Raw genomic sequence first — 25,724 nt, 5'->3', positions numbered from 1 at the left:
AAAGAGATAAATTTGGGGCCTGGTGGAGGTGGAAAAGACAGGAAACAGCTGCTGTGGAATGTTCTCTAGGAACACACCAGGCTAAGAGGAATGAAGCTTAGACGTAGTTCCAGGATGTGAAGTTTTAGTGAGTCAAGCCAGCCTTGTCCTCTGGTTTCATCTGCAATTTCCTCCAGTCCTAGAAGAAAGGAGATTGGCCCAAGGTGAAAGTCAAGGTGTTTAAAGCTAAAGTGCAAGGGAAGACAGCCCTAAAGTAACAGATGAGAAAATTGGCCTGAGTCAGTTGGGATGGAAAGAGCAGCTTTACTGGGTGGGGACAGCAGGTTAGGGGAGGTGATGGGCAAAGAGGCCATGGTCATAGGAATAAAAGGAAGAGAGTGCAGATAAGGAACAATGTATGTAACAGTGGCTGTGAGACTGGGAGAACCAGTAAGAAGAGGAGAAAAAAGCCGGTCCGTTTACTCCTAATGGCAGGAGTCCTGCGTAGCAAGAAGGTCCTGGATATCTAGGGAGAAAGTGGGAGCCTTTCAAAAAACAAGAAGGGAAATTTAGGGAAACTGAAGTCATTTTTTTCTGCAGTCCAGCCCCAGCCCTACTCTATGGAGAGAGACCCCTTAGAAGCCAATAAGAAGTTGGTATCATTAGATAAGTAAGAGATCAGAGACAGGTCAGCAAGGGTGGGAAAAAAAGAAAGGCAAGGCTGAGGTCTGACTCAGGAGACCAACAGGCTGGAAGGTGATTTCAAAGGGAGAAGGCCTGTAAGTGTGAGCCCACCCTTCTCAAGAATGCCTGCCAAGAAATTCTTACTTCCCAAGGCTTAGGGGTTAGCTTCTCAATTTCCAATGCACCCCGCTCCCCTCTGCAACTTGATCCGATAAGCCTGTAAGTGCCTAAGATGGCACTGGAAGAGAGAAGCAATGAATGGGTGGGAAACTTTAAAAAGAACTTTCCCAGTCCTAGTGCTCCACCCTGGCCTCAAAGTCCTGAAGCCTGATCTGAAAGAGCTGGTGACAGATTTGTCATTTATTTGGGGCAGAAGCTAGAGAAAGGGGAGAGATCAGTGAAACACTAGCTCTGGGCATCAATTCCTGTCACCACCATCCTCTGCACAAATCTGCTCTACTCCTCAATGCCGGAACTTACAGCCATAGACATGAGAGCTCCAGCCCCTCAGTCTGAGCCATCCACTTGTCCTTTCATTAAGTACAGGAGAGCTGTCATATACATGTTCTGAGCAAACATCATAAAGAAGGTCCAGTCCCATTCCTGTCCTAAAGGCTGTTATCAGCTAAGGTCCCCACCCCATCACAGGACTTTAATTCATGCTGCACACTAGTTCAACAGTGTCAGGCCCCCAGCTATATGCGGGGACCCTGGCATGCAGGCTCCCTGGGATCACACCCTATTCCAGTGCCTCGGTAAGCAAGACTATGCTGTCTTTGAGGGAGAACCAGGAAGTTGGTGTGGGTGCTGCATATGGCACATCCTTGGCATCTGTGATATGGAAGTTGCCTCCACTTCCTGATTCTGGTTATCACCATCAGATACGTCAGGCCAATCTTGAGATGACTCTGCCTGATCCACCCCTTCAGCTGAATGCTCTGGTCTGGCTGGAGAAACACATGCTATAGGAGACTGTGGGGGAAATGGGACGGGGAAAGAGGACTGGGGAAGATTTTCAGGAAGACTTGTAGGACCAATGGCCCCAGGAAGGGACAGAAACAATGAGAAAGGAGTAGAAGACTGGCATTGGCTAAAAAAGAGTGGGCAACTGAAGGGGTCATGAGAGATGAGATCACCCATAATGTCCCTGTCTCCCTGTAACCCTCAGGGTGAGGGCTTCTATCCAGAGCCTGGAAAACAGGAGGAAGCGCCTTACCAGGTATCACTATTGGGTTCCCTCACCTCTGCCCTGCACTCACCCCCTTTTCTCTCACTTCCTGGCTTCCCATGTTACAATCTATCTGCCCTAGGAGTAGAGAAGCTACTGTCCCGGCGGGTGGCTGCCCACCTGCAGCTGCTATTCTCAGGCAGGGACACTAGGGCCAGGGAAGAGGCAGCCGTGCGGGGCTGGGGCTTGCCACCACCACAGAGCTGATGGAGCTGACATCGATATTTGTCCCCAGTGAGCAAGTAGAGCACAGGATCCAGGCAGCTGTTGGCACTGGCCAGGGGCCGAGTCACTTTATAGACCACGTTGACAATGTTCAGCACTCGGCAGTCAGCTTCCAACAGCCTTGCCAGGTAGTAAATGGTGCGGGTGATGTGGAAAGGCACGAAGCAGACAGCGAAGACAGTCAGCACCACAGCTATGGTGCGGAGAGATCGGAGACGAGAAGAAGACTGTGCAGCACCTGGCAAGGGCTGATACAGGCGACGGGCCATGAGCCCATAGCAAACAAGAGTGACCAGGCAGGGCACGCCAAAGAGCAGCCCCATGACCGCCGAGCTGAAGTGCACATAGTGGTCAAACTCTTCAGGCCGAGTGGTGTCATGGCACAGGACGGTGGTCCCTTTGGTGCTGGTTGTGACGAAGAACAGGTTGGGCACGAGGCAGCCGGCTACGACCAACCAAACTGCCAGGCAGATAAGGCCTGCGAGGCGAGGGCGGCCCCAGCGTAGTGCCCGAAGTGGGTGGCAGATGCCCAGGTAGCGGTGCACGCTAATGCAGGTGAGGAAAAGGATGCTGCAGTAGAGGTTCCAATAGAAAAGAAAGCGGACGAACTTGCAGATCTCACTGCCAAAGGGCCAGTGGTTGCGGGCTGCATAATAGTAGATGAGAGTGGGCAGCGACAGCACATACAAGGTGTCTGACAATGCCAGGTGGAACATGTAGGTGGCAGTTGCATCCCAGGGTCGGAGGCGGAAGATGAAGAGCCATAGGGTTGGGGCGTTAAGGCCCAAGCCCAGCACAAAGACAACTGCATAGCTCACAGGAAGCAGGATGAACTTGAAATCCTCATCAAACCAACAGTCCAGCTCCACCTCACTGCTGCCAGGACCTGGGCTGAGGCTGATGGATCTCAACAGCGAGGACTCTGTACTGGCCATGGCCCCCCTGGAGATGGAAAGGGGAGAAGTGAGGGTGGCAGGATTCCCCTGCCCACCCCTATCCCTGAGCTGGGGCAAAAAATGCAGAGAGCAGGGAGAGCAGTGGTTGAAGCACTAGAGAGAGCTGACAGGAGTGCATCTGGGTGCACTCAGGCTAGCCAGGCCCCTACCCAAGCTCCCTTGGTCCAGTTTGGGGAGTGGTGGGCAGCAGGCAGTGCTGGGGCTCAGGCAGGCAGCCCGTGGGATTGGGTTGTTCTCACTCTGCAGCTCACTCTGTCCCTAAGAGCCTGGCTGGCTTAAGAGGGTGGAGGCCTCCCAGCACTATCCAAAGTGGGAAGATACCCAGACACAAAGTGTCTCCTGACTCCTCATCACAGCTGTGTCCCTGGAAGAGGAGTGTCTCTCCCCACAGTGCCTTCGCCTCTCCTAGTGCCCTGGTCACACTGTCTCCAGATGACATTTACCTATGACACCTTCCCCACTGCCTGCCTACAGCCCAGGAGCCCCATTGCCACCCTTGCCCAAGAACCTTGGCACGTCTCCTACCTGGTCCCCTTGAAGCTGAGCTCAGCTGACTCTGTCACCCTTCCCCTTGGCAGCCAGAGGGCATATCCAAGGAGGTGGAGTTGGAGGTGGGGCCTGTCCCTCCTCCCATCTGGGAGATCCAAAGAGTTAGAAAGGCCCTTTACAATGACCTAGTCCAACCCTACTCATTGTACAGATTGGGAAACTGGGGCCCAGCGAGATTACTATTTAACAGCTTTGAAATGACTGCAGGAGGGAGCACATGAGAAAACATCCAAGTTTACCGAAGAAGAGCCAGGCCCCTGGAGATAGATTACAGGGGGATCATACAAGTCTGTGTAAGTGAGCAGGAACATGGGAAATGAATTTTCACATGGGCAAATGCAGGACAACACATTGAAAGATTTTAGAAAATCTAAACTACTATATTTAATACAAATCTCAATCTCATATGCATATCCTTACAACGAATGCTTACATAGCACTTACTATATGACAGGCATTTTTTTAAGTGCTTTATACTTATTAATGACCCCATAGGTTCTCTATGAACTAGGTACTATTATTGTCTCTGCTTTGCTGATGAAAAAATGAAGGCACAGAAAGTTTAGGTGTCTTGCTAGTTAATGATAGAGTCAAGATTTGAACCAAGGCAGGCCTGCCTTTGGATCAGGCTCTAGCATCCATGACTTAATTGCTGTGCTTAAGTTGCCTCCCTAAGCCACTAGCTATGATCCAGGAAAGAATCAACAAATATTTATGGGAGACAAAGGCAGGCAGATCTCTTGAGCTCAGGAGTTCAAGACAAGCCTGGACAACGTGGCAAAACCCTGTCTCTACAAAAAATACAAAAAATTAGTCGGGCGTGGTGGCATGCACCTGAAGTCCCAGCTACATGGGGGGCTGAGGCAGGAGGAGTGCTTGAACCTGGGACTTTGAGGCTGCAGTGAGCTGTGATCAGTGACCTGTGATCGCGCCACTGCACTCCAATCTGGGTGTCAAAGTGAGACCCTGTCTCAAATATAAATAATTTTTTTTTTTTTTTTTGAGACGGAGTCTCGCTCTGTCGCCCAGGCTGGAGTGCCGTGGCCGGGTCTCAGCTCACTGCAAGCTCCGCCTCCCGGGTTCACGCCATTCTCCTGCCTCAGCCTCCCGAGTAGCTGGGACTACAGGCGCCCGCCACCTCGCCCGGCTAGTTTTTTGTATTTTTTAGTAGAGACGGGGTTTCACCGTGTTAGCCAAGATGGTCTCGATCTCCTGACCTCGTGATCCGCCCGCCTTGGCCTCCCAAAGTGCTGGGATTACAGGCTTGAGCCACCGCGCCCGGCCATAAATAATTTTTTTTTTAAAACCACAAATATTTACTGAGAGCCTACTTTTGCCTGGTACAGTTCTAGTTACTGGTAATTCCTTAGGAGTGGACAAAATAGACAAAAACGCCCGCCCTAATGGTGCTTACATACTACTGGGGGATAATAAAATTAATAAGTAAAATATGTAGATTGTGATCATCATTATGGAGAAAAATTAAAGAGGGAAGGAAAAGGGTAATAGAGAGGGTTGTTGTTTTAAGTATTAGGAGTGAAACCAGGCACAGTGGCTCACACCTCTAATCCCAGCACTTTGGGAGTCCGAGATGGGAGGATCACTTGAACCCAGCAGTTCGAGGTTGCAGTGAGCTATGATCACAGCTCTGCACTCCAGCCTGAATGACAAAGCAAGACCCTGTCTATAAATAAATAAATATTAAGGGTTACTTTTGAATAAAGGCCAGGTGTTGTGAGAAGGGGAAAAGTAAAAAATGAGGTCAGAGAGTTTGGCAGGGACCAGATCATGAAGGTCCTTGGAGGCCGTTGTAAAGGACTCTGGTGAACGGGAAGGCACTTAGGGTTTAGAGAAGAGAGGTGTCATCTGACTTACATTTTAGAAGGCTCACTGGCCAGCTCTATGTTGAGAATAGACTGCAGGGCTGGAGGTACAGGGGGAAGACCAGTCAAGAGGCTATTGCTGATAGAGATGATGGTAGCTTGGATCACAGTGACGGAGATGATGAGAAGTGGTCAAATTCTGGATAGATTTTTTTTAAGTAGGGACAGCGAGATTTACTGATGTGGGGTATAAGAGAAAGAAGAGTCAAAAATTGCTCCAAGATGCCTGACCTGAGCAACTGGAAGAATAGAGTTACTGTAGACAGAGATAGGAGTGGGTTTAGGGGAAAGATTGGGAGTTCACTTTTCAGCCTGTAAATTTTGAGATGCCTATTATACACATAAGAGGAGATGGCCAGGAGACAGTTCATGCCTCCCGAAGGATACTAGCCAATACATTTCCCATACAGACTCTACCCCTTTCTATACAGTATCCCTCATCTCTCTTGATCACTGCCAGAGACTTGGTCTGAATATAGTGGAGAAGGTGCAGAGAACAGGCCTAGATGTTTGAGAGCCGGGTGTAGGGGACTGTCAGCAGCTCAGGATCTGGGGCTCCTGAAGCCAACTAAGCCTCCGTAAGTATGTCTTAGGCACTAGAGGCAAACCCGGTCTGGAGGACTCTGAGGATGAGGTAAGCAGTGACTTTGGGGAGGGGTGAGCAGGCTGGAGCAGAATCCACTCTGCATGGAGCTGAGAAGCAATGGGGACTCTGAACTTACTTGATCCTCAGGTCCTGAGAATGTCACCCAGCTGGATCCCGGGAGTGAGAGGAGGAGGCGGACTTGCAAAGGAAGCTCTAGAATCTAGAATCTAGATCTCTCAGAAAGCTCAGAAACCTGGATGGGGAAACTGAAGATCATTGCCCTGTGGCAGAATAAGGGGTGGAATAAAAGGTAGCAGTGGAGGACACAGTCATAACCTGAGTCCTGGGCAGCTGACTACTGTGACACTGCATAAAAGGCCCAGGTTTCTGAAGCCAGACGGACCTGTGTTTAAATCCTTGCTCTTCCACTTATTAGTTATGTGAGCCTGGGCACCTCTTTGTAACTTCCATTCTTCACCAGTGAAATGGGAATGATAACACCAATCTTTTTAGGGTTTCCTGAATATTGAATTGGTTAACAGGTGTGGAAGCACTTTGTGAACCATAAAATGCTGCAAGTTTATAAGGTGTTTTTTATTACTGCTTTGCTCCCAGGGATGAACCTGGCCTCTGCAGAGGTGGACAAGTGTGTTTTGAAGTTTGGTGTACACCCAAGGAGAAGTACTACACTACAGAAGCCCCAGCCTGAGCCAGCTTCCTGCTCCTACTGCTTCAGGCTGGTTTACCTCTGCTACATTTCCCCTGACTTAGCTCTGCTACGTTTCTGCAGGTCCCGACACAGCTGCAGCTGCTGCTGCTGCCACCACTGCCGCCCAGTGGCTATTTCAGGAAAAGACCTCTCCCAACCCTCCCCAACCGGCACCCCTGACTGGCTTTTACTATCCTCACCCGGGGCCAAGATGCAGCGGATCAGCCTCACTCTCTTCTGTGAAACTCTTCTTTACTTTGGTTTCTGTGACTTTGCTTTACTCCGGTTCTCCTCTTCCTCTGGATGTTCCTTCTGGCCCCTTCCCTGGCTCTTTTTTGCCCTACTTCCCCCACATGTGAGCCTTACCCCAAAGATTCCTTTCCCATAGCCTTCCAGGTGAAGTTATTATAACATATGTTCTAGATATTTTCTTTCAAATTATATTCTCTGCTCTCCACATAAAAATGCCTTCCAATTCAGAGTTAAGAAAACAAGTACCTTGCACATAGTAAGTGTTCAATAGTTGTTGAATGAATAACTTAATTATAATTTGTTGAATTGAATGGTTCCCACATCTATAATCTAAGCCCTATATATGTTCTTTGCTACAGGACACACACACTTGGGTATCTCATTGACGTCTGGAATTTAGTATGCAGGAAAAGTTTACTATTTTTCCCATGACAGAGATAAATAAGACGTACAAATACCATTATTGCTGACACCCTTCCATTGCCCTACTCCTCCAGTTTGTTCCAGTCCTCTCCCTCCTGGCCCTTCACATCTAATATTCATAATTGTCTTGATGACAGTTTCTTTGCAAGATTTTCGTTTCCTTGGAGCTTTAAGAAGGAAACGGAGAAGAGGCATGATTTCTAATATCTTTCTCTGAGTTAGGAGGAAAGGAAGGAAGGAAGGGACAGAAGGAGGGAAGGAGGGAGGGAGGGAGGGAGGATGGAAAGGAGGGATAAAGGTAGGAAGGGAGGGAGAGGGAAGAAAATGAGGGAGGGAAGGTAAGTGATATAGTGGAAAAAATGCAGGCTTGGAGTCAGACAGACCTAGGGTTGAACTCTGGCTCCATTGCCTGCCAGCTGTGACTATGGATAAGTCTTTCTGAACTTCCATTTCCTCATATGTAGAATGAGGATGCTAGCACCTAGCTTGTTGTGAGAATACAATGAAGCAATGCATGTAAGGAACCCAGTAGAGTGCCCTCATTGTCGTTATTGAGAATTAAAGTATAGGTGTATTTGGAAGGTGTGAGGTCCACTCCAATTGGCTGAATTTTCTTTATGAAGTGAACAAACGGAATTACTTGCTGAAAGTAAGTGGAACAAGATAGTCACTCAACCTTGACGGAAAGGAGTAGTGATCTGAAGCCCTGGATGTCTAAACTTACTAATAAAATCATGGGGAAATGACTGGCTCCACATAGTTGTACCCAAGTTAGCTTCGTTCATATGTATCATCTGTAGTGTGCCCTTTTTGTCTTTCTACACATCCAACTTTATCTCCAGCAAGGCTGTTAACAACCTTAGAGTGGAGACCAGGACTAGTTCATTCAGCGCCTAGGACAGCACAGGAAATCTGTTTCTGCGATTTAATCCATCTATCTCCGTTCCATCCTCCCCCACTGAGCTAATGCCTCATCCACATCCCACTTGAATCTTTTGCTATGTTTTCAGTTGCAATAACAGAAAATCCCAACTTAGATGACTGTTTTTAAAAAAGGAAATATATTATCTTGCATATAAGTTCAGTAGTGGGTGGCTTTGGAGCTGATTAATTCAGCAGTTCAACAATGTCATTAAAAAATCCTGATTCTTTCCATCTCTCTGATTTGAAACCTTGGCATGTTATTTAGCAACTTTCATGGTCACAGGGTGGCTATTGCCGGTCAGGCATTGTTTCCAGACATGGCAATATTCAATGGTAAAAGAGGAAGGCCTCTTCCTGTATGCTTATTTTTATCATTCAAGAAACCTTTCCCAGAATCTCTCCAGCATACCTCCTCTCACATCACAGTGGCCTGAATTTCACCATGCCTATAACTAAGCTGATCACTGGCAAGGGAGATAAAATGACCATGAGTGGCATAGAGGAGCACAGACCCATGCGGAGGAGGGTGAAATACCTTAAAAATCGGGATTCTTTCCACAAGGAGGAAGAGGGAGATGACTATTGAGTTGGTAAGCAATTCTGTCTGCTACAACCTTTTACTGAATAACCCACTCCTTCCTCATGCAGAGATCTGATCATCATTTTCTAACTGGAAGGTCTGGTTGGGGATATCATCCAGGTGTAGAGAATGAGGGTGGGTAAGGACCTAAAATTATTTCCTCCACCAATGTATTATAGGGGCCAGAAACTCCATTAGATATGCATTCCTTTTCTTTCTTACTGTTGCATCCTTGTAAAATGCAAGTATTCCAGGTCAAAGTGAAACTGGTAACAGTTCTCTTTGGGAAGCTACTAACTGGAAAGAGGCACAAAGAAATTTTCTGGGGGAATGCAAATGTTCTATATCTTAACCTGGGTGATGGTTATATGTGCGTTTACACAGGTGTATTAGTTTCCTATGGCTGCTGTAACAAATTACCACAGACTTGGTAACTTGAAACAATACACAGTTCTTCTCTTACAGTTCTGGAGGTCAGAAGTCTAAAATCAGTTTCAGTGGGCCAAAATAAAGGTTTCAGCAGGGCCATACCTGAGCAGGAACAGTCATCTTGTGGCTGTGAGAGACTTTAGGGGAGAATCGATTTCTTTGTCTTTTCCAGCTTCTAGAGTTGTATTGCTTGCATTCCTTGGCTCATGGCCCCTTCCTCCATCTTCAAAGCCAGCAGCCTAGCATCTTGCTTCAGGCCTCATATTGCCTCCTATTTCAGAGTCAAAACTCTCTCTGTCCCTCTCTCATAAAGAGACTAGTGATCACATTAGGGCCCACCTGGATAATCCAGAATAATCTCCCCATTTCGAGATCCTTAATGTATTCACATTTGCAAAGTCTCTTTTTCATATAAGGTAACATTCATCGGTTCCCAGGACTAAGACCTGACATTTTTGGGGGGCATAATTCAGCTTGCTACAGTAGGTAAAAATTCATTGAGCTGCAGTTAAGATTTGTGAATTTTACCTCCGTCAAGAAATGCACAAACTTCTGGAAAAGAGTAATGATTTACATTCCATCATAATAATGAATTAAAGACCTAGCAGATCTACTGTCTTCCTACTGAGAGGTCCATGGATCTGAGTAGAAAGAGAAGAAAAGTGGGATTGAGTACCTAAAAGGGAGGTAGGAGCCTCAAGTGTGGGTCTAAAGACAAAAATAGGCTGACCACTAGTCATTCTAGAGATTCTGGGAAAGGTTTCCTGAATGATAAAAATAAGCATACAAGAAGAGAGGCCTTCCTCTCCTGCCATTGAATATTGCCATGTCTGGAATGAAAAGTAGATGCATTCTGACTTTTCACCTTCCTCGCAGACACCAACCTTGGCATGTATACAAGTCTTTCCTGTATGTGCAGGATCAGTTCCTATCCCACTGTGGTACCTGCAGAATCTGGGCTTCTCACACTATCTGAAAGTCCCTGAGAAGGAGAGAGTTATAGTAACTAAACAACCAGGCCCTGAGATGCATATTGGCTAGGAATGGCAGGGGCTGACACCGTGAACTGTGCAAAGAGAATATGGGACAGCTGTCCAGGGCCCTCAGTGACGGGTAGGAGTTAGGGAAGGCCCTGCCCAGCCCTCTGAGTCATAGCCATAGCCATCCTCTGAGGAATGGACACCGCATTGTGGGGGTTGGGGTTGAGGGCTATGTCTATAGATAAGTACTAATGTCTAGACTACTGTAAGGGGAGGTGAAGGAGGGCAGAGTCCTGAAACCCCAGAGCTTGTAGGTTCTGTTTCTACATTTTCTATGCCCGTGAAGCCTGAGCCTAGGCCCTGTGGGAAGGACAGTCAAGAAAGGAAGATTACTTTGTTGTTGCTGTTGTGGGGGTCCTGGCAGCTGCAGAGACAGAAATATCTCTAATTCCATGAGCGGTCATACGAGGCAAGAGAAGCTGCTTACAGCATGGACTTAGTTCCAGGGATTGGACAGAGTCAAGAGCTGGGGTGAGGAGGTTTACCCTAGGTAGGGGTGATAAGATGTCAGCCGCCTATTCCCTCGACATGCATGTCCTGCCAGAAGAACCTGTCCCCGGGCTGGGAATCTTATATTACCTTCCTCTCCAACGAGAAGAGAAGTTCAAGGCTCACAGACATGTGCACACACAGCTCAATGCACTCAGCTCCCCCTCCACCACTCCTGCACCCACTACCTACAGGAGATTGACTCCTGCTGTGCACATAAGCTGGGATAATCGGGGTTTCTAAACATCAGCTTCAAGAGTCCAATGTCCCAAGTGGTGGGCGGCTTGGGGACGAGGTACTCTTTCCCATACCCTTGGCTTTTGTGTGGCCTGGAGCTGCTGATATAAAGATTGGAGTGTGACACAAGGTATTCCTTTCAAAAACACAAACGCCTATACTTTGAGCCCTCCCATTTCAATCCCCCACCATGCTTCACCTTTAAGACCTCCAACTCGGCCGGGCGCGGTGGCTCAAGCCTGTAATCCCAGCACTTTGGGAGGCCGAGACGGGTGGATCACGAGGTCAGGAGATCGAGACCATCCTGGCTAACACGGTGAAACCCCGTCTCTACTAAAAAATACAAAAAACTAGCTGGGCGAGGTGGCAGGCGCCTGTAGTCCCAGCTACTCGGGAGGCTGAGGCAGGAGAATGGCGTGAACCCGGGAGGCGGAGCTTGCAGTGAGCTGAGATCCGGCCACTGCACTCCAGCCTGGGCGACAGAGCGAGACTCCGTCTCCAAAAAAAAAAAAAAAAAGAGACCTCCAACTCCACTTTGATCCCAGTTCTCAGGTTCAAGGCCTCACAAGGCCAAAATCCTGAAGTTACCCTTCTCAAACTCCCCTGTCTTTAACATCATCAGAATCAACCTCCTACCCCCACTCTGTCCCAGCAGCAATACCCTGCTAATCTTTTAGCCACTAATCTTTTAGGCACTAATCTGCTTTCCAAACTCTTGGCACCTGAACTATTTATAGCAGTGTTTCATGCCCCCCCAAGAACCCTATTCTTTTCTGATGACCCCCACCAATCAAAACACTCAGAGGACTGTGGGTATAAGAGGCTGGGGAGGCAGGCATAGCAACCAGAGCTGGAGACTGATGTGAACTTCATCTCTCTCCCCAGGTAATATTCCAAAGCCCTCGACTTCTAGCCCATACTAAACCCTATATCCCTTGCTCTTAGCATCCCCCTTAATATATCAGGCAGCAGTTGAGGGACACCCTTCCTGACATAGCCTATAGACATTCAGGCCTAGAGACCCTCCAAAGACCTCTGGAAGCTCCCCTAAGCTCACCCCCTGGGCCAGGCTCAGTAAACATCAAAGGGAAGCCCTAGAGAGACGCATCCCTCTCTCTAAGGATTCCCACCCAAAGGCCTAGCCCCTGAGGACCTGGACGGGGATAAGAATGGGAAAATCTAGGGAAGGCAATGAGAGGGATGAGTTGGTTCAAGGAGGACTTTCAACCTCCAAAGAGACTTCTGTCACCAAAAACTGAGAGTATGAAGGCACCAACTCCTTCTCTCTCACACTTTTCTCCATTCTTTGTTGACAGTCAAGGCCATTATGAGGTGAACTCAGGCTCAGGATCCATTGCAGGAGCAGAAGGAGACAGAATCCATTCATTTGTTCATTCATTCATTCATTCATGTATCCCACAAACATGTCTTGGCACCTAGTGTGTGCCAGGGGATGTCTAGCCTCATACAGACCAAGAAACACATTTTTCTCAAACTTTTCTGGATGGAAATCTCTGTCCAGCCTCTTTCCAGAGAAGTTCCTTCTCTCTGAGGGCTCTCAAGAGTTCCCCAGCCATTCTAGGAAGTTTGGCCCTTTCTGGAGAATAGATAGTATGGTTAGTCAATGATTTGTACAAAATAGGAAAGTTTTTTTTCCCCTCTTGCCCAAGATGGGCAAGAATATGGCTGAAGAAGTACCCTTGGCAGAAGGGAGAATAGGAGGTACTTGATGTGGGTGAGGTGTCTGTCTAAGGAAGAAAGGTTACATCACACTAGGTGTATATGGATGGTATGCTGGAGTGGGGTGAGAAGAATAGAAATGAAATGACTGAGCCTTTCTTCTTTCCCTTTTCCCAGAAAAGGCTCAACATCAACTATATAGCCAACATGTCCAAGTAAGAACTCCTTCTAATCTTTTGAACCTGTGAATTGCTTCCTACCCCAATCCAAGTATTTCCCTTTGGGGTAGGGGGATTTCTAATCTCTCCCTAACTTGTGTCCTTGGATTCTATCCCAATTATCTCTACCTTTGCCCCATCCTATGCTCCTGGAGCCTCTTCTCCTAATCCTAAGAATATTTCTTTTCTCCCCACTTCCCTTATTTCCTCTTCCCTGCACTTCCAATCCCACTCTCCACCCTCTTTCTGGTTTTCTCCCCATAGGGTGTTTAAGAAGACCAGCTCCAATGGGAAGGTGAGAGAACCTGGCCCAGCTGGGCAAATGAGAGGGCAAAAGGGATAGGTGGGTACATCCTTCAAGGTCTCAGGGGTCTGGGTTGGGGGCTTCAGGGGAATCCATTCAAAAATGATTGTAAGAATAACATGGGAAGTTGTTCCACAACAGCTCTCCATCTACCTGGGGAAACGCGACTTCGTGGACCATGTGGACATGGTGGAACCCATTGGTCAGTGAGTCCAAAAAGGGGAAGCCTGGGGAAAGAGGAATGGAAACTAGGGAGTAAAAGAAAGTCCAGGAGAGACTGTGCAGAAAAGGAGGCAAATTAAAGGGAAGAATGGGAAGAACCATTTCAGGGATCATCTTCTATTTCATAGTCTTGAGAGTCTTTCCTGACCAAAGTGCTGCCTGTCCTTCTCTCCACAGATGGTGTAGTCCTGGTTGATCCTGAGTACTTAAAAGGTCGAAAGTGTAAGTGGAAATCCTTGTCGGTCTTTGTGTGTTTCAGACAGGTAACCCAATGAGCCGATTGCATCAGAGTATAAGAAAACCAGAAAGTGGCAGGAACTGCGAATGCCTTCTCTGGTGGAGGCTGACAACTGGGAATTCCAGCCCAGTGTGGCCAAATTTTATCATTGTTAATGAGGAACTGTAAATGAAGCTCAAAATAAGACTTTTAGAGACCCAAAGTGTGAAAAGATTATGGCGCCCCCTTACCCAAATCATATTCAAAGTAAATATCTAAAGCATAAATTAAATTTTATTTTTCAAAATTGCACAAAACTTAACACTCGTGCTGAAATTAAAATAGCTTCTTTCAGAATTTCGGATTTTCTCTATTATTACTGGTGGTGCCCCTGCTTGGCTATTGATCTGAATCTTAGACTGCCTATCGAATGATCCAATAAGTCAGAAATCCATATTTTAATGCAAACTTCCTGATTTTCAAATGTTGGCAACTCACTAAAAGACTTTAGAAGCCTGGATCGATTATAAACTTTTTTTTTCTGTTGGCTAGATGTGACCTTCAGGCTGCCATTTTGCAACCTCTGGTATACGTGTTTCCATCTCCTTTTTTGTGTAGGGAAACTGACTGACCTTTTATTCAAGAAAAAATTCCCAAACAAAAACCAAAACAACAACCACAGGAAGTAACCGTAAGAAACATTACTCTGGCAGCAGTACTACAGATCAAGATTATGCTGATTTGTTTTTGTTGTTGTTGCTGGTTTTTTTCCTTTTAATTCTCACTGTGGATTAACCCCACTGTGATCCAACTAGACTGAAAATTGGGGTTGATTTGAAAAAGGTGCTGAATGGGTTGATGAGTACTAGTTCAGATGTAACCGTTAGATATTGGAGAATAAAGTAGCCTAAATCTCTCAGATTAAGCAGTGTGAATAAGCAATCAAGTCGGTTTTAAATATCAGAGGAACTTTGGGATAGAGTCATAAATTAACCAACTTATTTAAGGTTCCCAAGTATTCTATATTTCTAAAACCTAAATCATTTTTCCACATTTCTACAAAATCTTCACAAGCTCTGGAAAGAAATCTTTAGTTAAAAATATATGTTGTTCCAGGAAGAGAATGAGTTTTTCCTTTTATTCTAATCTTTTTTTAATGTCCCCTTAGTAGAGTTTTATATTACTTTTCATTTACGTTGTGCATATTTCTTGTTTATTCTTAGTTTTTCAACATGGTTTGTTACCTCTATGAAGATTGTCTTGTTTGCGTCATATTTTCCAATGTGTTTTTTTAATCAAGGTACATTTGTGGATGTAAAATATGCTTAATCTATACTGTGGAGTGATAAAGGCCAGTGATAGGGCAGTATATGTGATAGTGTGAACAAATTGTTGTTTAACAAAAATATATCTAGAATCTTTCTCTGTATAATTTCTTACAACTGCATGTGACTCTACAATGATCTCAAAATACAAAGTTTAACTTCAAAAAGGCAATGAGAGAAAAGTAAAAAATACCTAAGGTGGCCTTGTGTTCAATTCTAGCAACAGACGAAGTTGAGAAGCACACATAACAGATATTAACAGTAGTTATCTGTGGAACATGATATATTATGGTGGAGCTTTGATTTGTCTTTTTGTTTGTATTTTCTGATGCTCAGACAATTAACATATATTTTGTAGAATAAACACAACTATACATTAATAACTTTAGAATAGATACTCACTTTAAAAGAAAATAAAAACAAGCTATTTCCTAGCATGCAAAAAAAGGACAATTCTAAACTGCTAGAGAGCCAATTAGAGCTTCAGTTGGGGGTAGGAGTTGCATGATGCAGTTAATGTCTTAGTCTGCTGCCCTCCGAACACAGGAACAGAAAGCAATTCCAAGAACAAGTCATCTGATTAACATCCTTACCTCAGGTGCTACTAGATCCCCTTCTGCCTCACCCATCCTGACCTTTTTTTCTGTCTCATTCCTCATCTTTTTCATTTCTTCTCTCACCCTGCCTCCTACCAGCCACCTCTTTTCCTCTCCTTTTTCCTTTCTGTCTTTTTCCTTTCCCTTGTGCCTTATTTTCCTTTCTTTCTCTTTCCTTTCTCACACTATAATTGGCCATAATTGAGAACAAAGGTGAATCTATTTGTTGTATCTTTTGAAAATTATTAGGTTTCTCTCCATTGTAGAAAAATTAGAAAACGTAGATGAAGGAGAGACTGTGTAACCTTACCATCTTTAATCACTAATCTTTTGATCTTATTCATATTTTCTATGCAAACATCAAAATTTTCACTAAAATGCTATACTACAAATAATATTTTATAATCTTTTAAACCTGTGTCAATATATACAAATCCATAACTTTTTAAGTTGCCTAGTACTATATTGTATGGGGATACCACGATGCCCTGCAATGCACATCTTTTTCATACTTGTTCAATTATTTCTTTAGGCTAAATGCCTAGAAGAGGAATTAACGGCCAAAAGGCATTCACACATTTTTAAAGCTTTCTATATCCATTGTCAAATTGCCCTCTAAAACGCTTATACCAATTAAATCTCACTCCTGCAGCACATGAGGCTTCCCATATTGCCCCAGTCCTTATAAACACTGATATTATCAATACTTTCAGGCTTTGCTGTATCTTTTGAATATAGGTTCATTTTCCTCATTCTCAATTTTAAAAGCAAATAATCCGGTGTTTGATGTTTTGAGTTCTTAAAAATACCAAAATAAGTTGCTTTCTACTCAAGTGCTGCTGTTGGTAGTTTTTTTTTTTCTTTGGGTCAGAACCCCTGATAGAAGTAAGGTTACACATTACTGTTGTATATCTTTCCTTGCCTCAACCTCTGTCACCCTGTACTTGGACAGGTATCCCTCTCTACTCCATTCTACATTCCATTAACGCATTTCAGATGCTTTCTATCTGCCTTTCACTTGATTTCTCTCAAATCTTAGATACCAGTTACAAAGTATGAGTTCAGTCATAACTCTTCCATTTCTGTCAGTATCATCATCATCTTCATCCACATCTATAATTATTTTGAAGTTTCCAAAGGGATTCCTTTTTTTTTTTTTTGAGACGGAGACTCACTCTGTTGCCCAGGCTGGAGTGCAGTGTGTGATGTCAGCCCACAGCAACCTCCACCTCCCAGGTTCAAGCGATTCTCCTGCCTCAGCCTCCCGAGTAGCTGGGATTACAGGTGGCCACCACCACGCCCGGTTAATTTTTGTGTTTTTAGTAAAGACAGGGTTTCACCATGTGGGCCAGGCTGGACTCAAACTCCTGACCTCAGGCTATCCACCTGCCTCAGCCTCCCAAAGTGCTGGGATTACAGGTGTGAGCCACTGTGCCCAGCCTCCAAAGGGATTTCTAATACATCAACTCCTCACAACCATCCTATGAGTTAAGTTGAGCACCTATGAGCCTGAGCTTTGGAGTCAGACAGGCCTGGGTTGAAATTCTGAACCATTGCTTAACAGCTCCGAGCTCACTTTCTTTGCCTGTAAAGTGGAGATAATAATACTTCAGAGGGTTGTTTCGAGGTCTAAATAGCATATGTAGAGTTACTGGAGCAGTCCTATTATTGACAGGTGTAATAACTGAGACCCAGAGAAATCAAGAGATTTGTGCAAGTCCTATTCAGGTCCAGGTATTCTGACCCTAAATATTATTGTTTCTCTTTTTCATGATAAAATATTTCAGGCATAGAGAATTATGTAATGAATACCCTGTACTCATCACCAAGCTTTAAAAAGAATAACAGAAACAAACTAAAGCCTCCTGTGTGTCCTTCCCTGATCCAGTTTGCCTTCCTCCCTCCCTACTCACTGCTTCTCCTCTTTCTCTCCTCCCTCCCCAGATAACGACTATCCTGAATTTGGTGGTTATTATTCTCTTGATGGCTCCATACTTCTACTCCATATTTATGTGTCTATGATCAACTTTGATAGTGTCCTACATGCTTTTAAACTTTATATAACCGGTAACAGACTGTACCTATCATTCTGCAGCTAGATATTTTGTTCAGTAGCTTTTTTTTTTTTTTGAGACAGAGTCTCACTCTGTCACCCCTGCTGGAGGGCAGTGGTGCAATCTCAGCTCACTGCAACCTCTGCCTCCCGGGTTCAAGCGATTCTCCTGCCTCAGCCTCCTAAGTAGCTGGAATTACAGGTGTATGCCACCATGACCGGCTAATTTTTGTGTTTTAGTAGAGATGGGTTTTCACCATGTTGGTCAGGCTGGTCTCGAACTCCTGTTCTCAAGCGATCTCCCCACCTAGGCCTCCCAAATTGCTGGGATTACAGGCGTGAGCTACCGCGCCCAGCCTTGTTCAATAGATTTTGAGATTTAACCATGTTGACACAGGTCTTAGTCTGTTTGTGCTGCTACAGCAAAATACCTGAGACCAGGTAATTTATAAAGAACAGAAATTTATTTTCTCACAATTCTGAAAGCTAGGAAGTCCAAGATCAAGGCTCTAGCAGGTTCTGTTATCTGATGACGGCTGCTCTCTGCTTCCAAGATGGTGCCTTATTGCTGCATCCTCCAGAGGGGAGAAACATTGTGTCCTTACGTGGTGGAAGGTGGAAGGGCAAAAGGTCTCCTTTATAAGGGTCTTAATTCCGTTCATAAAGGAATTCATGAACAAAGAAGCCCCATGATCTAATCACCTCTTAACGGCCATCTTAATACCATCACAATGGCCATCAAGTTTCAACTCCTGAATTATGGAGAGGCCACATACAAACCATAGGGCATTCTTTGAAGTTCTAGTTCATTTATTTCAACCTTGGTTTAGTATTCCATTATGTGAATATACCATACATTTTTTTACCAATTCTCCTGTTGATAGATTTTTAGATTATCTCCAGTTTTATGTTCTGACAAACATTGATGCGATGGTCATTATCATATGTATCTCTTTGTAAACATGAACAAAAGCTCCTTTAAAGTCAACTTATTAGGTCATACACTACGAGCAGATTTAATTTTACTGGATAATCCCAAATAGTTTTCCAAATTGGTTGCATTAATACTCCCACCAGCAGTATGTAAGAACTCCTTTTGCTCCACATCTTCACTAACACGTAGTGTTGTCAGATGTAACATTTTTTGACAATCTGATGTGTGTGAAATCTTATCTCGTTGTGGTTTTAATTTGCGTTTATCTGATTACTAATGAGACTAAACATGTTTTCATATGTTATTGGCCATTCCTTCACGTTCTTTGCACACTTCTGCAAAGGCCTCTTCACATTCTTTGCACACTTTTATACTGCTACATTATTATTGTTGATGTGTGGGAGTCCTTACATATTTTGGACGCTAAACTTCAGTGTGTTATATGTGTTGCAAAGATTTTCTCCCAGGCTTTCCATTTTTTCTTTGTTTATAAAGACTTTGAACATAAAGAAGACTTTGTTTATAAAGACTTTTAACGTAAATCTTACTGCAGTCAAATGTATTAACAATCTTTTTCTTTGTGCCCATAGCCTTCGATCTTTTTTTTTTTTTTTTTTTTTTTTTTTTTTTGAGACAGAGTCTTGCTCTGTCGCCCAGGCTGGAGAGGGCAGTGACAACGCGATCTTGGCTTACTGCAAGCTCCACATCCTGGGCTCATGCCATTATCCTGCCTCAGCCTCCCGAGTAGCTGGGACTACAGACGCCTGCCACCACGCCCAGCTAATTTTTTGTATTTTCTTTTTTTTAGTAGAAATGGGGTTTCACTGTGTTAGCCAGGATGGTCTTGATCTCCTGACCTTGTGATCTACCCGCCTTGGCCTCCCAAAGTGCTGGGATTACAGGCGTGAGCCACCGCGCCCGGCCAGCCTTTGATCATATTACATAACCTCTCTGTGTCTTCTTGACTCAGTTAAGATTCCCCTTCCCACTCAGGCCTGACAGGCCACTCTCTTCCTCCTATGCCTGCAGTGTTTGTCATGTTGACATGTGCCTTTCGCTATGGCCGTGATGACTTGGAAGTGATTGGTCTGACATTCCGAAAAGATCTGTATGTGCAGACCCTGCAAGTGGTCCCAGCTGAATCCAGCAGCCCTAAGGGGCCCCTCACAGTCCTACAGGAGCGACTGCTGCACAAGCTAGGGGACAATGCCTACCCCTTTACCCTGCAGGTACTGACCCCAAGCCCTGGGCAGGCAAGGTCTCCAGGGAAGATTAAGAGAGGAAGCTCAAGAAGGACAACAAGGGAGAGGGTTCCCTATCTCTTTTGCATTTGTTTATATTCTTTTCTTTTCTACTTCTTTTCTGATCTCCTTTTGTCCCCTAGATGGTGACCAACCTACCCTGTTCTGTGACACTGCAGCCAGGTCCTGAAGATGCAGGAAAGGTGAGGACTGGGTTCTAAGAAAGAAGGATAGATGGTAGTGCCAGGGAAGAGGAACAGTGGGATAGTCAAGACTGGAGAAATGGACAGCTAAGGAAAGAGGTCAGGCATTTTCTTATAGGCCCATGAGGAAGGGAGGACAGCACTGGAAATTAGCTCTCTTTGCCCTTGTCCTTTTACAGCCCTGTGGGATTGACTTTGAAGTGAAGAGTTTCTGTGCTGAAAACCCGGAGGAGACAGTCTCCAAGAGGTATTCTTTGGTTGTCCCCAAAAATCCCTGCCTCCAGCCTCTTCCAGGAAACAGATCCTGCTCTCATGACAGAAATAGCCCCACTTCTAACCTCCACAGCATCGTCACCACCAGTGACGCCCGGTTCTGAGCCCCCTCTGACTTATCTTCTTTGATCTAGGGCAGGGGTCAGCGAACTTTTCTGTAATGAGCCAAAAAAAAAAAAAAAAAGAAGTAATTGACTTTTTGAGCCATGTAGTCTCTGTTGCAAATACTCAACTCTGCTGTTGTAGTGCAAACGCAGTCACAGATGGTATAGAAATGAATGAGTGTGGCTGTGTGTCCAATAGAACTTTACTTATGAACACTGAAATTTGAATTTCATGTAATGTCCACATGTCATAAAATAGCATTGTTTTTTGATTTATTTCAACCATTTACAAATGTAATATAACCATTCTCAGCTCATGGGCCATAGGAAAACAGGCATCAGGCCAGGTTTGGCCAGTGGGCCACAGTTTACTAACCTTTGGTCTACATACTTACATTAAGGGACTAGAGGAGTTCTCTGAGGGAGGCCTTCCTCTGCTCCCATTCTTAAGTAACGATTGGACTATGGGGGTGGCACGGGAGAGGTCTGTGGGTCTGAAAGGAGGACGCTCTGGCTAATCCCTTGGTCTCTGCTCAGAGACTATGTGCGGCTGGTTGTCCGGAAAGTACAATTTGCACCACCAGAGGCAGGCCCTGGCCCCTCAGCCCAGACCATCCGCCGCTTCCTTCTGTCAGCTCAGCCCCTACAACTCCAGGCCTGGATGGACAGTGAGGTTTGTGACCCCCACTTTTTGCCTTCCACCCCAGAACCCCTCTGATGCCCTTTCTTCACTGATTTCCTACTTGGGCAGGCAGAGATGGGAGCCAGGGTGGCAACAGTGCTAAGGAAGCAGGGGTTCTAGGTCTCCATCTGCGCATTCTTCCTCCAGCCTTGACATGGGTCCCTCTTCCTGCTTTAGGTTCACTACCATGGAGAGCCCATCTCTGTCAATGTTTCTATCAACAACTGCACCAACAAGGTCATCAAAAAAATCAAGATTTCAGGTGAGTTTCTTTTTCCATCCCTGTGCACCTGGTCCCAAAGCCACAGGTCTTTTCCCAAAATTCTGCCTCACTTACCTGTCTGCATTCATCTAGGCTTTCCCTCTAACATGGGCTTGTCAAAATGCATATCTTATTTTGTCAATGAGCATGTCTTACTGCATCATGTATAGTGTGCCTATGTATAAGGTCACATCTAAGGACACTGAGCTGGGGTCTCAAGGATGACTGACTGATTATAATCATGTGCTTTTCCTGGCTTGTTCAGTTGACCAAATCACAGATGTTGTCCTGTATTCACTAGACAAGTACACCAAGACTGTGTTCATTCAGGAATTCACGTGAGCTGGTGCTGGGGCTAGGGTCAGAGAGCCAAGGGGTGGGGTGGTGGAAAGAGGTCCAGGAAGCAGGTGAGGGGGTTGGGGGAAAAAGGGTGGTGGAAGATCCCAGGGAGGGATTCCCAGAACTAGATGGAGGAGATGCAACTTACCCCCAGGAGTCCCATCACGATGCTGAGCGAGGGCAGGGGCATAAGGATTTCCCACCAGAACTAATTCCTCCCAGTCTTCACAGTTAAACATGTCACCTCTCTTGGATACTCCAGTAGGTTCTTGTATAATCTTGTACAAGATACTCTTGGGAGTAAAAGTGTGCTTAGTCAGCAAGCCCAGCCTAAATTCTTCTCTTGTTCTTCTTTTGAAGGGAGACCGTAGCTGCTAATTCCAGCTTCTCCCAGAGCTTTGCAGTAACCCCAATCCTGGCTGCCAGCTGCCAGAAACGGGGCCTGGCACTGGATGGCAAACTTAAGCATGAAGATACCAACCTGGCCTCTAGCACGATGTAAGCTCAAATGTAACTCTCAGCCTCCATTTCCCACCCCTCAACCATTCCACATGCTACATTTACAGCTCTGACATTTCATCTTCAGTGAAGGCTATCTGTTTTTTAAAGTGTCTCTAGGGCAGTGTTCAGAGACTCCTCCAGGCCTAAGGGCCAGCAGCAAGCTCAATAATGCCTGTGGGACCAACGGCAGGCTTAGGTCATAGGCAGAAAAAAAGGAAAACATGGAGAGGAAAACAATCCTTATGTTGTATACGATTTCACAGTTCACAAAGGTCCTACATATGTACTATGTTATCTTTGTGAGCATCCCACTAAAGTAGCCTGGATAGGTGTTCTTATTTCCTTTTACACTTAAGGACCCTGAGGCTCAGAGAGAAGAAGGAATTCATTTAAGATGGCATAGCTGTTAAGTGGTAGACGTAGACAGGATTATATCACACGTCATCCGGCTCTGAATACTGTGATCTCTACAGAAGCTACTCTCTAGAAAAGATAAAGATGGAGTAGAAGACTAGGAGATGAGAAATGGAGGAAAAGGAGGACAAGAAAGGAAAATGATGCAACAGGAATTAATAGAATTCTAGGAAGTCATTCACTTGGTTCTGTGCCTTCAGAGGCCCTAGTGTTAGATGCGTCTCCCACCAAAAACCACCTGCCACTATCTGTCAAGTGTAATCCCCCCATCTCTCCCTACGCCTTATCAATCAAGTAGCTATAGACTGTTATTGCTAGAAATACCCTTAGAAATCATCCAAACTGCATTATTTTATATGTAAGAGATCAGCAGGCCAGAGCAATGAGGAGATTTTCTCAAGCTCATACAGCTTTCAGTGTCTTATTTTTCAATCAGTGGGTTTTTTACTGAACACCTATTACAGGCTCATTTCTGTGCTAAGCAATGTGGAGAATACAAAGAAGTTTAAGACAGCCTTCAGTCAATTTATGGCCTAGATGAGGAACAAAGAGAGATGCAAATACAACCCAACATTTAAATGTTAGTGCACGTGGTTCAGAGTAAAAGTGCAACACAGTTAAAAGAAGCCAGGAGAGCTGGTGAGGGCTTCCTGGAGGAGGTAGAATGAGCTAGATCTTGAAGAATGTGAAGGATCTGGATACCAAGAGAGGAAAAAAGAGAGCATTCTAGACTAGGGACACAGCATGGGCCAAGGCTAGAAGGTGGGAATCCACATGGCATGTTCTGATCATGGAGAGAAGATGGGTCTGCTTAGGTTGTATCCCAGGAGTTAGGGCAGAAAAGGTTAGAGAGGCTAGATAGGGCAAGGTTGTTAGGGGTCTTGAAAGTCAGGCAGAGTAGTTGTTATATTCAAAATGTAGGCTCTTGAGCAGAGGGTGACATGGTAAAAGTGAATGTTAGGAAGAGAAATGTGGTCTCAATGGGTAGGAGAGGTTAGAGCCTGGGAGATATTCTGCAATAAGACTAAACATAATAGGGTGTGGTGATGGAAATGCATGAGAAGAAACTGGGGACTGAATGAATTACTCCTCATGCTCCCAAACACCCCCAAACGAATACTACAACCTCCAGTATTAGACCTGGAATGGACAAAGAGCTGCTGGGGATCCTGGTGTCCTACAAAGTCAGAGTCAACCTGATGGTGTCCTGTGGTGGGTAAGTGAGGGTTCTGGGTCTGTCTGGGAAGGGGCTGAGGAGTCAAGGGTTTTTCACTTCTGTTTTTCTCCCAGTTAGATTGACCCAATCAAACCATTCCCCACTCCTTCTCCCAGACCAGGTTCCCAAACTGGTGAGCTCAGTGAGCAAGTCATTTTCCCTTCCAGAAACCCATTCTGTGGCTGGCTCATTAGGTCTTATGATCCCTCATCCCCTAGTGAAACTAGGTTGCCCCTTCTCTATTTCCTGCTGCTAATTTTGGGTGTCATTCTACCCACAGCATCCTAGGAGACCTGACAGCCAGGTGAGAGACTGTGGGGTGGGGCAAGAAGAGGAGGACAAGGGGATAAAGAGAGCAAAATAATGATTGATTCGGGAGGGTCTGAGGGCATCCAAAGACTGGAAAACTAAGGGAGGGAGGTCCAGGGATTGGGCTTGTAGAGAGAGGAGATCTAACTCTACCTTGGGATCCTTGCAGCGATGTTGGTGTGGAGCTACCCTTGGTCCTGATCCATCCGAAGCCATCTCAAGGTGAGTGACCAGGTGGAACTCACAGGAACAGTTGTCCTGAGGACTGGGGTCCAAGCTATTCTGATCTCATGAATTGGAGACTAGCAGTTTGCCTGGGGATGGAATAGCAATAGGTAGGCTGGGTGTTTAGGTTTTCAGGGGAAGTGTGTGTGTCATGTGTGCTGGAGAGGAAGGGTGGGGGGGGGGGGGGGGGGGGGGGGCAAGTAAAGATACTTCTTCAGGGAACTGAAGAGCCCCTAATCAGCTTCAGCTCCGTTTTTTCCCTCCCTCTCCATGCTTGCTACAGAGGCTGCTAGGTAATGGAATACAAGACTGGGAAGCCCCATTCCCCTCTTCCCATTGCCACCCTTCATGTTATGATGATGGAAATGTGAAAATGCTTCCCTGGGGTGCTTTCAATACGTGTGCAGTGGAAACATATGGCTTAGCTTCGTGTCACAGTTCCCTGCTTTTCATATGCCCTCCTTTCCCTTTCTGCATCCCCCCCACCCTCCACCTTCTGCTCTTGTTGGAATCATCCTTCCCCCTCATCCCCTTCCCATTTTTCTTTTTCCTTTTCTCTCACCCCCCTCGCCCTTACTTCTTTCGTCTTTCGTTCTTTGATACCTTCCCTCCTTCCCACCCCTCATCCTTATTTCCCTTCCAGTGCTCCTGGGGGACTTTTGTGCTGGGAAATTTGGGCGGGAATGGAAGGAAACAAGCCAGAGTGGCTGATGGAGGAGTGGGGGCACCAAGAGGGGGCCGAGGAGCCTAGCTGGGGAGCAGGGAGGGGATCACTTTTCTGGGATCAGGAAAAAAGAGTGGACACGGAGGACACCCGGAAAGGGGTTCCTAACCCTCCATTCTCTTCTGCTGCTTCTGCAAGCTCTGAGGACATAGTCATCGAGGAGTTTACGCGGAAAGGCGAGGAGGAGAACCAGAAGGCTGTGGAGGCCGAGGGAGATGAAGGGAGCTGAGCACCTCGCTCTGGTGCCCGTCTGTGTGGGAGCCCCCACTGTAACACTCTAATAAATCAGTGTGTTCAGATGTGCCTGGCGATCTCTTGCCTATTTCCTCTTCCTTGGAGGATCATGGAACTGCTGAGAACAATCTTCCCCACCTCCACCCCTTCGCCGTGATTACACTACACTTAGCCCGTGCTTTTCCCTTACGCTGACCCCAACTTCCTCTGACACGGTCAGTGGCCATCCCTCTCTCCACCCCGTGACCCTACTCGAGTGGTCATAGGATTGCGCT

At 45.8% G+C, this 25,724-nt stretch overlaps 2 protein-coding genes across 2 annotated transcripts; one reads left to right on the top strand and one right to left on the bottom strand.

The window, feature by feature from the left end:
- Positions 1 to 1,596: 1,596 nt before the first annotated feature.
- On the bottom strand, positions 1,597 to 3,227 carry P2RY4 (pyrimidinergic receptor P2Y4). The gene has a single exon (XM_023202378.1). The coding sequence runs from the start codon at positions 3,049 to 3,051 to the stop codon at positions 1,954 to 1,956; it is 1,098 nt and encodes a 365-aa protein (XP_023058146.1). The 5' UTR covers positions 3,052 to 3,227; the 3' UTR covers positions 1,597 to 1,953.
- An 8,763-nt stretch (positions 3,228 to 11,990) lies between these two features.
- On the top strand, positions 11,991 to 25,519 carry ARR3 (arrestin 3). Its single transcript, XM_023202417.2, has 17 exons — positions 11,991 to 12,058; positions 13,031 to 13,068; positions 13,336 to 13,366; positions 13,517 to 13,577; positions 13,775 to 13,819; positions 19,752 to 19,951; positions 20,107 to 20,166; positions 20,346 to 20,413; positions 21,081 to 21,216; positions 21,403 to 21,487; positions 21,753 to 21,825; positions 22,187 to 22,324; positions 23,874 to 23,957; positions 24,238 to 24,261; positions 24,436 to 24,488; positions 24,775 to 24,784; positions 25,354 to 25,519. Exons 2-17 carry the CDS (start codon positions 13,061 to 13,063, stop codon positions 25,442 to 25,444), a joined length of 1,167 nt encoding a protein of 388 aa, XP_023058185.1. The 5' UTR covers positions 11,991 to 12,058; positions 13,031 to 13,060; the 3' UTR covers positions 25,445 to 25,519.
- Positions 25,520 to 25,724: the final 205 nt, after the last annotated feature.

This window comes from Piliocolobus tephrosceles, chromosome 12, assembly GCF_002776525.5.
Source record: "Piliocolobus tephrosceles isolate RC106 chromosome 12, ASM277652v3, whole genome shotgun sequence".
In the NCBI taxonomy this organism is placed as follows: Eukaryota; Metazoa; Chordata; class Mammalia; order Primates; family Cercopithecidae; genus Piliocolobus; species Piliocolobus tephrosceles.
The sequence above is the reverse complement of the archived record's forward strand: the minus strand, read 5'-3'. Positions and strand labels throughout refer to the sequence as shown.